An 11,436-nucleotide genomic window follows, 5' to 3' on the forward strand; every position below is an offset into this window, starting at 1 on the left:
GTCTCGGGTCCTGGTGTGACATTTCTCTCCTTGCTCACCTTTTACTGCCAAATGTCTAACCCCATCGCCCCCCCACCACACACAACACACACACACCAAGCAAGGGGCAAATTACCAGGCCCCTGAGAGGGTGGGGAGGTGACTTCGGGTTTAATTCCCCTAGAAGCCAGATTTAGGGAGCCAAGGTGACTGGCCAGGTCCTGAGGGGCAATGGGGTTCCAGGAATGGGGTATCTCAGGACTTGGAATATGGGGTTCATTCTCTGACCCACCCAGCCTTGGGAGAAAACCTGGGGGCTTGAGGTAGCCAGTCAATCTGATCCCAGACTGGGCGCCCTCGCCTCAGGACTAGCGGGACCGGAGTGGAACTGCTCCAGAGTGCTCTGGGGGGCCCTTCAGCAAGACAGAGACCCATCTGGGTGCACAGACAGGGCAGGCTCCCAGGAGCCTCTAAGGGTGCTTCCTCCCCAGCTCCCAGCTGACGCTGCCTTTTCCCTTTGGGGAAAGAAAGATGCCGGTTTCCTCTTTGTTTCCTGCCTTTGAACTTCTGCCTTAAATTTGGACATCACCCATAACCTTGAGGGGCAGGGCAGAAAGGCCAGAGCTTTTTGTTGCCACCCCACCCCCACCCCACCCCCACCCCACACCACCCTCTCCCTCGCCACCCAGGCAGAGCCAGAGCAGCACAGAGGGCGAAATGGGGAGAAGGGCCCCAGGCCCCAGGCCCCGCTTTGTTTATTTGTTTGTGTGTTTGTCTAACGGGCGCGACTGGGAAAATCGAGCTCAAAGAGGAGTGGGACAGACCCCGGAGACGAAAGTCTAGGTTGACAGACAGATGCCGAGGTGAACAAGGACTCTCCAGAGAGGCGGGGAGGGGGTGGGCAGGGAAGCCCAAGGTTTAAGGAAAGACTCCCTTTGGGATGGTTAAAGATTAACCAAAGTCTCGCAAGTTGTTGGAGAGAGTCTAGCCAGGAGGACTGTTCCCGAGCGGGCGGCGAGCGGGCGCGGGTTTGATTTCTGAGCCCTATAAAAGCCCATCCTCCGATGGCTGTGACAATGTGGTCGTAAACCCGTCCGGGGCCGGCCAATTTGCATATTTGGAATGCGCCGCTATAAACCCGGCTGGGGTTTTGCAGCAATTTCTTAGATGTAAAAGTGAGATCTCTTTAGCAGCGGGCTGGGCACATTCTCTCCTGTCTCTGCCTGGAGCCCGCTTCCCTCTCCCGGCTCGGGTCGGAGCTCGGGCCGGGTCTAGGCGCTCAGCCGCCACGAGATGGCGCACTTCCGATCAATGTCAAAGCCGCTGGAGAGCCCGGAACCCCAGCGAGATTCTTGGCCTTTGTTTCGCTTCTGATACTAAGAGCAGCGCGTTACATTATTTCACTTGTCCCGCTCCCTTTCATATCCAAAAAGGGGGGCCCACCTTCAAGAAGTGGTTGGTGTTGTAATCTAAAGCAAAGCGCCTTCTCCAGGCCTCGCAGGCGCCGCGGCGCGGAGGAGCCAGCTGTCCCTTGGCAGTGATTTCGGAAATGTGTCAAGGTAAGAGGCTGCAAGTTTAGTCATTTCAACCTGGCTGGGGCGGGAATGAGGAGGTGGCCGTTGTCTGAGCAGGGCTGGGGAAAGCGGCTAGGTTTGTGTGCTCCTGGGTGACGCTGTAGGTGGTCAGCCCATCTACCCGCCCCCCCCCCCCCACCAGTCGCTCCCTAAGGTTGGAAAGGGAAGGCCTAAGTGGAAAAGTAGACGATTTTAGCTCCTTGGGCCACCTGAAAACCCAAGGCAATCTTTTGATCTTGTAAAAGTATTCAGAATTGGATGAGCCGGGGGTGGGGTGCATCCAAGAGAAAGGGTCCCGGCTGTGCTGGGTTAGGGGATTGTGGTGGGGGCATAAGAAGGAGATGGCGGGACTGGGGGAAAACAACAGTTTCCACTCCAAACAATGAGGTGGACAGCCGCTGTGGTAGTTGGGGAGGCAGACTTCGGAGTGGTCGCTGGTTTCCGACTAGGTGCGGTCTCTGGGTCTGCCTAGCAGCCTGGGAGAAACCTTTGTTCCAAAAAAAAGCCAGTTCAGAAAAGTCGAGTTGGATTTTCCAGGCTTCCAGAGAAGTCTGCATTGCCTATTGGGAATATACCACTGTAAACCTGGCTGGAATTTTGCAGCAATTTCTTAGATGTAAAAATGAGATCCTCTGCATATTTTGCAAACAGGCAAAAATTGCATTGGTAAATATCTATATATTTTTAAAAACTGACACAGAGGATAAACAGTGATCAACCAATCCCTCCATTAGGGTTGTCACAGGGCAATTTTAAAATAATCATGTCACTTATATTTTGGAGGGCAAATTCCATTTCCCCCTTTTCCAATATTTAAATCTTTATTCCAACATGTTTTCATTGGTTTCTGGAAATGGTTATTTTTTTTCCCACAAATATACAGTGCATAGGTGAGCGGCGGGGGGAGGTTGTAGAGAAAGTCGGTGCTGCCTGTGTGTGTGTGTACGTACGTACGTGTAAATGTGGTCCATCAAAGTCACTAGTCTTTGCTGAGCACAGACTCCCCAGCTCTGCCAGAATGAGGCACCCAAGGAGAGGGCACCCACACAGGGCTGGCCACTCTCTGAGCTGTCCCTAACACCCCAGAGCCACCTCGAGTTGTGTTGCAAAGCCAGAAGCAGTTTATTATGGACAAAACTAGGAATATTGCAATTGAGGGTGTGTGAGAAAAGGCCCCAACATGTCCCCCATCAGAAGAAAGGACCAGGTCAGCGGTTAGATTCAGAAAAAAAAAATTGAAGTGGGTTGTTTAGGGATAGATTGCACCTGATTGATTCAAAGTAACCACATCAAATATCCCTGTAAATAGTACTGTTCTTAAAGATGACTGGGCAAAGAAATGTCATTTACCAAAAAAAAAAAAAAAAATTCTAACTCGACAGTGAACCCAGCATTGGTGGAGCACTCCAGGGTTTTGTTAGAGCGCATATGTGGAAGCGGCCGGCCGAAGCCCAGCTCGGTAGCCGGGCTGAGCCCAGGAAACACTGAGAGCGACCTTCAGATACTGTATGCTGCCCATCTCAATCTCAGTGACTAGAATTTTTTAAAAGAATTTTTTTGTAATAACAGCTTGTTCTTTGTTGAATGCAAGGGCCTTCTCAGGAGGAGGACTCTGCTCTCTGGTGAGCTGCATCGTACTCCTTGCCAAAGGGTTTATTCCGCCCCTCAGCCTGGTGTTCACTTCGGCTCAACAGCCCTGGGGGAGAAAATATTATCACCCAGGTCGAAACAGAAAATATTTACTCTCAAATAAAGCGTGGGCCCTGTTGGAGTTCACATAAACCTGCACAGGCCTGGTTGAAGCAAGCAGTAACTGGGAGTTTTAGGTCAAAGGCATCCAGAAGGCAAGACGGAGATTCAGCAGCTGGGAGGGAGGTCAAAAGGGAGAGAGGCTGAGAAGGCAACTGGGCGAGAGGGAGAGAGCGTCTCTAGAAGCCGACTCTTGCTGCAATGGAATCACTTTTCTTAATCTCTAGCGGGGGCTGGGGGGGACCTCGGGGAAGCCGAGGCGTTCGATACATGGAATATTCTATTGAGCAAGCTAACACCTCACCTCGCTGTTACAGACTGGGGAGTGTGGAGCCTGGGAGGGGGGTGGTCGGGGGATGCTGAGAGCTCCGAGACCGACTGCGAGGGTTTCACTTAAGCTTCTGCTACGTTGATACCTTCCCGTTCCAACCAGGGGCAGCAAGCCAGTGTGCGTCCCAGGCGTACCCTCAGCCTCTCTGCTTGGGCTCTCAGCACAGCAAGCCCAGGTGGGGGGTGGGGCGGCGGTCCTGGGCCAGAGAGGGGCTTTCCACACGGGTTTACACAAGGCTTTTTTTCTTTTAAGTACAAAACAGCACAAACACAACATCTCAATTCGTTTCTCACAAGGAGGGGGTGGAGGGGACGATGCTAGAGAAAAGCCTCCAGCTCTCCCCAAAGGTCGGTGAAGACCCAAGTGCCAATGCCATGATGTTCTGGGAGCTGGCAGCCGCGAGCCTTCTTGTAGCAGATGCAGTCCCGAGCTGACTCCTGTGACTTAGACTGGCGCGTGCATGCTCTTGGATCCCATCCAGCCTAGAAGCCCATTTGGCCACCCTACGGGGCCCTGATCAGACCGGGCCTGTGTTGCCCAGAGTGGGGCACCCGGCTTGTCTTACCAAACTGATGGGGCGCTGAATTCCAGGAGAGTCCCGAAACATTCTGGAGGGCCTTCTGGGCTTTGAGGAGTCTGTGAACTTCGTGAAAGCGATAGGTCAACGTGTGGGAATGCACAGATGTGCATTTCTCACAGGTCAGGAGGCAGAACTTGGCCTCAGGTTTTCCAAAAGGGCCTCAACTTCCAAAAGAAGTTCAGAAAGACAGGTTGAGATCATAACCTTGCGCTTTATTCTCTTCACCTCCACCGTCTCAAGCACGCTGTCCTGTGGTCACTGGCCTTTCCCAACCTGTGGCCTGGGTAGTTGCTTTCGGCATTTAGTCTGGAGAGACACCAAGTCCTGGCCCACTGGCCTGCTGGGGCTCATGTTCTCCTCAAGAAAACTTCTCTTGTTCTTGTGACCTACTTCCCACTTGGCAGAGCTCTTCTGAGAGGTATGAGCAGTGCCGAGGGGCAAAGTCCCCTTCTCGGGTAGTCCTCAGCATTGGGGCCTCTCTCAGCAGCACCGGTGAGCACAGTGGTCCCCTGAGTTCCACCCTCCTGGCAACGCCTGCCCGGGAAGGACCAGACCCGTCCAGGGAGGGGTCCTAGGCCGAAGTGCTCTGTTAACTTTTCCGTGCCTAAGTTCATGCCAGGTAGGAATTTGTCTTGGCCTCGTGCGCAAGAGCGCCGTGGAGAGCGAAGGGTCCTTTCTGATCTTGTGCACGGACTCCTGACTTGCTTCGGCTGCCCCAAAGCTGCAGCCTCATGACCCCGCTGGATTGCAAGAGCTGGCTTCCCCCCCCCCCCGTGCTTTCTTTCCTCTTCTCTCACCATCTAGCTCTCCTCGCCCTCTCTTCTCCTCTCCTCCTCTCCCTTTCTTTTATTATCCCCCTTCTCCCCACCCCAGATGGCCGCCGGGTCTGCAGAGCTGGTCACCTCGCTCAGGTGGCAGAAGTGGAAGTGGCTGGGGTGCAGCGCAAGCATTGGCTCGGCCTCCCCGGCTTCTCGCTCTGAGCTGCTGGAGCCGGCAGAGACCGCAACTGCTGGCATCTCAGAAGCCACCGCCCGGCTTCGGCCTCCTGCTCTCCCGTGCGCTATCCCTGAGCTCTCTCGGGCTCTGCTTTCCCCTCCGACTTGGTTCGGTTTATACTGGGAGGAAGAAGGCCGAATTCTGGGAAACCTTTCGGGATGCAAGGGCCTTTCCCCTCCGAGCAGAAAGAAGCCTGAGCGGCTGGCGGCCTGGGATCCCCGCGTGCAGCAGCGCCAGTCAAGGCCTCTGCAGGGGCTCGAGCTGGTGGGGCGGGCAGGCCTGGGGCGTCCTGGAGCGCTGTAGCCCGCAGGCCAGGGGCAAGGCCGCGACCTCCTGGGCTCCACTGAATCCGGCCGGAAAAGGTCGAATTTCCTGAGACGCGTATGAGGCCCACACTTGGGGGCTAGCGCCTTAGGCCGGCCATTTCCAGTTGACTTAGAACGCGTCTCTACCGCCGCGGACGAAGGACGCCCCGGCCTCCAAAGGTTCCTATAACTGGGCCAGGAGCCCAGCCCGGCCTCGCAGGGAACGGATTTCCTCACGGCGGGCCTCGTTAAAATGCACAAAACCGCGGGAGTGAGGGCTGCCCCAGCGCCGGGGTTGGAGGGGAGGAGGGAAGAGGGGTGGGGACGGAGAGGCAGGAGTGTGGCGACACTGGTTCTTGTCGTGGCCTCCAGGAGCGTGCAGGTGCCCAGGCTAAAAGGGGAACTCAAGGAGACTGTGTCAGAGGTGTCTGTGGGCCACCCCTCTTCCCAGGGTCTCCCCTTCAGGTCTTCACCTCGGGGCGAGCCAACCACCTCCCAGACCCATGTCCCTTCACTTCCCTGAAAGGACTTGGAGCGTGGAGCCCGGCAGGAGGACTGGCGGTGGGGTGCCCAGACCTGGCGCTGGCCTCAGAGTAAGGGTGGGGGACTCTTTCAGGCTGCCAGCTGCTTCCATAACCCCCATTCATACCAGCCCGCCAACGGCCTCGGGCAGGCAAGCCGGGTGAGCACACCAGAGGCCCAGGTCCTACCTAGATGGACAGACTGGCAGGCGAGTGTGTAGGGGGGTGGACAGGACAGGGCATTGCATTTGGGGGAGGGGATGCGAAGAAGAAATGGCAACGGTCAGCTTCCAGTTCACTCTGGATTTCTGAGGGCCCTGGTAGCTGGAGGACCAGGTCCGCCACTTTGGGGAGACAGCTCCAGGGCTGAATGGGAAGAGCTCGAGGCCCTGAGAGGACCCCTTAGTGTTTAGAGAGCACGGAGGGCTACTGGCAGATTCTAACGTAAGGAAGGGAGCACCCAAGGCGGACCTGGGCGCACACCATAAACACCCCACTTGTTAATAGTACGGGGCCCAAAGGACCCTTCAGACAGACCCTGAAAGACGGTTCACGTCCGGGCAGGGACTAGGCGAGCGCACAGGCCAGGCCCCCGATCTCCATCCACATTGGGGCAGCCCCCACAGTTCCTGGCCTTTGGGCTGATTATCGGGTGTGCGTCTCGAGGGCCATCAATACAGATTACTTATTTATATCAATCGCGGGCTCGGAGGGCGCCCTCCGAGAGCTGCCCCACGCCTACGAAATCAAACTGGGAGTGGTCGCGCAGGAACTCTGGCTCAGGATTGGCTGCAGGCGCCCGCCGCGATGCGGGGGGATTGCTAATCGTATTCAGCATGTTTTGCACAAGAAATGTCAGCCAGAAAGGGCTATCTGCTCCCTTCGCCAAATTATCCCACAACAATGTCATGCTCGGAGAGCCCCGCCGCGAACTCTTTTTTGGTCGACTCGCTCATCAGCTCCGGCAGAGTCGAGGCTGGCGGCGGCGGCGGCGGCGCAGGGGGCGGCGGCGGCTACTTCGCCCACAGCGGGGTCTACCTGCCGCCCGCCGCCGACCTGCCCTACGGGCTGCAGAGCTGCGGGCTCTTCCCGGCTCTGGGAGGCAAGCGTAATGAGGCGGCGTCGCCAGGCGGCAGCGGCGGCGGAGGCGGCGGCGGCGGCGGGGCCCTGGGTCCCGGGGCGCACAACTACGCGCCCGCGCCCATAGACCTATGGCTCGATGCGCCCCGGTCCTGCCGGATGGAGCCGCCCGAGGGGCCGCCGCCACCGCAGCAACCCCAGCAACAGCCGCCGCCGCCCCCGCCGCAGCCACCCCAACCCCCGCCGCAGGCCACTTCGTGCTCTTTCGCGCAGAACATCAAAGAGGAGAGCTCCTACTGCCTCTACGACTCGGCGGACAAATGCCCCAAAGGCTCGGCCGCCGCAGCCGACCTGACCCCCTTCCCGAGGGGCCCGCCGCCCGACGGTTGCGCCCTGGGCACCTCCAGCGGGGTGCCCGTGCCCGGCTACTTCCGCCTGTCTCAGGCCTATGGCACGGCCAAGGGCTACGGCGGCGGCGGCGGCGGGGCGCAGCATCTCGGCGCCGGCCCGTTCCCCTCTCAGCCCCCTGGGCGCGGCTTCGACCCGCCACCCGTGCTCGCCTCCGGCTCGGCGGATGCGGCCCGGAAGGAGCGAGCCCTCGATTCGCCGCCGCCCCCCACGCTGACTTGCGGTGGCGGCGGCGGGGGCTCGCAGGGCGACGAGGAGGCGCACGCGTCGTCCTCGGCCGCCGAGGAGCTCTCCCCGGCCCCTTCCGAGAGCAGCAAAGCCTCGCCCGAGAAGGACTCCCGGGGTAAGCGGGGTGCGCTCAAGGGCCGCAGTCAGGCGGGCAGGCAGGCAGGCAGGCAGGCCGACCCCGAGAAGGGAAAGAGCAGAGAACCAGACCAGGAGTCCGCGCAGCAGCCGGCCGGCCTTGGCCCGAGCCGCCGGCAGGCTGACCTTGTGAACTTGCTTTTTAATATTTGGGCGTGGGGACGTAGTAAAAATTCATGTGCAGTGTAGCGCCGCACACCAAGACGTCGTCCTCCGCACTGGCCTCAGCTCACCCCGGCTGGGGGCGAGGACACCGGCGAGCAGCCCCCTCTCGTGCATGTGCTTCTCCGTGGGCCCGAGCACCCAGAGCCGTGGTCTGGGCCCAGTCTGCGAGGCGCGGCCCACGCGGGGGGAGGGGAGGGAGGGAAAGTGGCTCGGCCCGCAGATAGTGTGGATGTTTGTAAGGCATCCAAAATAAGCAGCCGCCAGCACCAATAAATAAGCCCATTAACCGGCGAAGTTCGAGTTTACGATCCCCCATGCTTTTTTTTCAAAGTTGCTGGAGGGGCGGGAATCCTGGTTGCGGGTAGAAGAAAAGGCATATCCGGCCCGGACGCCGGGGCCCTGAGCCGAGATCCGAGAGGGGCCTTTTCGCTTCCCCTGGAGCCCAGAATCGCCGGGCCTGCACCGTCTCGGGCTCATGAAGAGACCTGACAGCGCCAGGCCCTTGACCCCGAATCGGTTGTTTTGTGCCTTCCCCGTGTCCCCACGCTGCCCTGCTCCCTTTCCTCATCCGGCCTCGGGCAGTGAGGGGGCCGCGGTGAGACCCAGCCACGCTGCCCACTCCCGTTCGGAGTAAGCACCGCGGCCCCCAGCCCGGGGGCGCTGCTGCGGGACATGCTTGCCTGCCTTGGGGCGAGAAGCAAAGAAAAAGCAAGGCGTTAAGTTCAAGGTATAGAGGCCGGCCTTCCGGGGGCCTTGCATTCTGCAAGCACCTGGCAGCTTTGTGCTAAGACAGGTGTTTGGGGGAAAAAAGCAGAGGAAAACGTAAATTGGGAGGGTAGGCGTAGATGGAAAGTCCGCTGGATTTTGCACAAGCCTCTTGGAGGAACCTGCTTCCTGGACCTGCAAGATAAAGGGGGGGGGGGCATACCTCTGTGGATGACTTAGGGCATGCCTCTTGTGGCAGAGGCAGCCCAAATTCACCTCTGTCGTCGGCCCACACAGCCCGGATTTAACCTTCCCCTCCTTATTCCCTTAAACGCTAGGCAATACCAAAGGCGAAAACGCAGCCAACTGGCTCACGGCAAAGAGCGGCCGGAAGAAGCGTTGCCCCTACACGAAGCACCAGACGCTGGAGCTGGAGAAGGAGTTTCTGTTCAACATGTACCTTACTCGAGAGCGGCGCCTAGAGATCAGCCGCAGCGTCCACCTCACGGACAGACAAGTCAAAATCTGGTTTCAGAACCGCAGGATGAAACTGAAGAAAATGAACCGAGAAAACCGGATTCGGGAGCTCACGGCCAACTTTAATTTTTCCTGATGAAGCTCCAGGCCACGCCGTGTGTGTGTTTGTGTTTCTGTTCTTGTTTTGTTTTCCGCTTCCAGAGAGCCGTCCTCCGCCCTCTGTCTCCGGCCTCTGCCCAGGACCCCGCACCTGTGCGGCAGCCCCACTGCTCCCTCCCACCTCGCCGGCCACGTCTGTGCAGGGCTGGTTTGTTCTGGCTTTTTGTTTCTCAGTCTGTTTGCTAGGTGCTGGTTTACTTGTCGTTTTCTGGGGGAAAAAGCCATATCGCTCTAAAATTCTATGTAGATGAATATTGTCCTGAGTGTCAAGGGGTGAACTGGGATGGCTTGCTGTCTCAGTGTCCCACTGCTCGAGGTGGCCCCTGTCCTCCTGGGGGAGCTGGTTTCCTGTGGGGGGTTGGGGGGGGGGCCGGGAAACCTAGCCGGAAGGCCCAGGACGCCTTGTAGGCGCTGAGGTGTCTGGCCTGAGGTCGGTGGTGCAAGGAGCCGCCACAGGGCTGGCCAGCCTGGTGTGCTGGGCTGTGTTTAATCAGGGGATGCGGGCCCTAGGTTTCTTCCTTTCTCTCTTTCTTCCTTTCTCTCTTTCTTCCTTTCTTGGCAGAGAGAAGGGCTTATGGGCATACAGGTTGGCAAAAGGGCTTGATTTTGGCTGATTGGAGCATTGAGAGGGTCAGAAAGGTAAAATGTTTCCTTTCTTTGTAAGACATCCCAGCTTTAAAAGAAAAAAAAAAAAGAATGACCATGACAGGCAAACCCCTCTTCCAGTTTGTGTAAGGTCTTGCATCGTGGGCATCAATTATTTCCCTTCTCTCTGAATTTCCATATCCTCTGGAAAATAGTAGACAAATAATCTGATGTCGTTTAGTTTATACATGTGGACTTAGTGGATTTTTGTCATAAAATAATTGTTGCCACTGGTAACACAACAAGCACACCACAATTCTCCCGGTCCTGAGGAGGGTCCCCCCCCTCCACTTTTTTCTTCTTCTTTTTTTCTTCCCCAAAATTCGTGGAAGCCGAGGAGGGCTGGGGCAAGCGGAATAGATTAGAGAAGGGAGACATTTGTCTGGTTTCCTTTATACTGTGAAGTTACATGCATAAAAGGGTCAGACCTGTAGGTGCAGAAAAAGAAAAAAAACTATAAATGCAAATCTGTATAAATGTCTATTATTATGAAAAAATCGCCAATCTTGTTTTATGCAAATGCATTCTATCGTTATTATAAATGTTAGTTCTAGCTCTATTCTAATCTTAAATCAGAATAAATTAATATTGTAATGCTGCTGTGCGTGGAAAAAAAAGACGATGTTTATGTTCTTATAGAAGAATAAAAGCTGTGGAATGAAGCTTTTTAATTTTACCTCTTTTTTTTTTTTTGGACTTCTTATCTTCACCTTCCACTTTATCCCGTCCACCCCTTTTACAACAGGACGACTAGCCCGCTCCCCCTGCAATTACTTGAGGCATCTATTTAAATATTACCTAGACAGTCGTAATTTGTCTGGGCCGTATAGCCCTGGTGCCGTAAGGTTTGTCGGCTTTTGTTCAGTTTATGACTTGCTAGTATATCTGGATTGTGGCTGTCTTGGACCGGTGGTTTCAGTCGCGAGAGGAGCTTCATAGGGGAAGTCAAACAGGATTTCTTTCGGGAGCCCCGGGGAGACTGGTTATTTTGTGGGTCCCCTGGTCCTCGATGACCCCCAATCTAGGAATCCAGGGAGCAAGGCTGAGGCCCACAGCGCCTCGCCAGCGCCCGCGGCAGCGGTTACGTAGTAGATAGCGACCCCGCCGCCTGGACGCCCCCTCCCCCAGCACAGCCTCCCCCACCTGGTCGCCCTCCGCGGGGCCACGCGTTTCCTGCTCGCGGGAGGTGGGGGGGGGGCGACGGTAGGGGGAGGGGGCGCGGGAGCGCGCGCCCCGGCTGGCTGCCTGGCGGGGAGGGAGAGAGGGGGAGAGCGAGCGGCGAGGAGCGAGCGCGGGAGGCCGAGACCAGACCGGGCGCCGGGCTCGGGGCTGTCCCCGGCGCTTCCGAGTCGCCCCGGCGCTGCCGCCGCTCGGCGTCGGCTGGCGGAGCTGCGCGCTT

At 57.3% G+C, this 11,436-nt stretch overlaps 1 protein-coding gene across 1 annotated transcript; it reads left to right on the forward strand.

The window, feature by feature from the left end:
- The first annotated feature begins 6,377 nt into the window (after positions 1–6,377).
- Positions 6,378–10,713, forward strand: HOXA10 (homeobox A10). Its single transcript, XM_028525587.2, has 2 exons — positions 6,378–7,866; positions 9,095–10,713. The coding sequence occupies exons 1-2, from the start codon at positions 6,888–6,890 to the stop codon at positions 9,367–9,369; spliced, it is 1,254 nt and encodes a 417-aa protein (XP_028381388.1). The 5' UTR covers positions 6,378–6,887; the 3' UTR covers positions 9,370–10,713.
- Positions 10,714–11,436: the final 723 nt, after the last annotated feature.

The sequence above is a fragment of the Phyllostomus discolor genome, chromosome 10, assembly GCF_004126475.2.
Source record: "Phyllostomus discolor isolate MPI-MPIP mPhyDis1 chromosome 10, mPhyDis1.pri.v3, whole genome shotgun sequence".
In the NCBI taxonomy this organism is placed as follows: domain Eukaryota; kingdom Metazoa; phylum Chordata; class Mammalia; order Chiroptera; family Phyllostomidae; genus Phyllostomus; species Phyllostomus discolor.

Bases quoted from the DNA above. Each gene is read 5' to 3' on its own strand.
- HOXA10 (XM_028525587.2), top strand. From the start codon at position 6,888: ATGTCAGCCAGAAAGGGCTATCTGCTCCCTTCGCCAAATTATCCCACA. The intron at 7,867-9,094 runs GTAAGCGGGGTG...CTTAAACGCTAG, and splicing joins GCCCGAGAAGGACTCCCGGG to GCAATACCAAAGGCGAAAAC.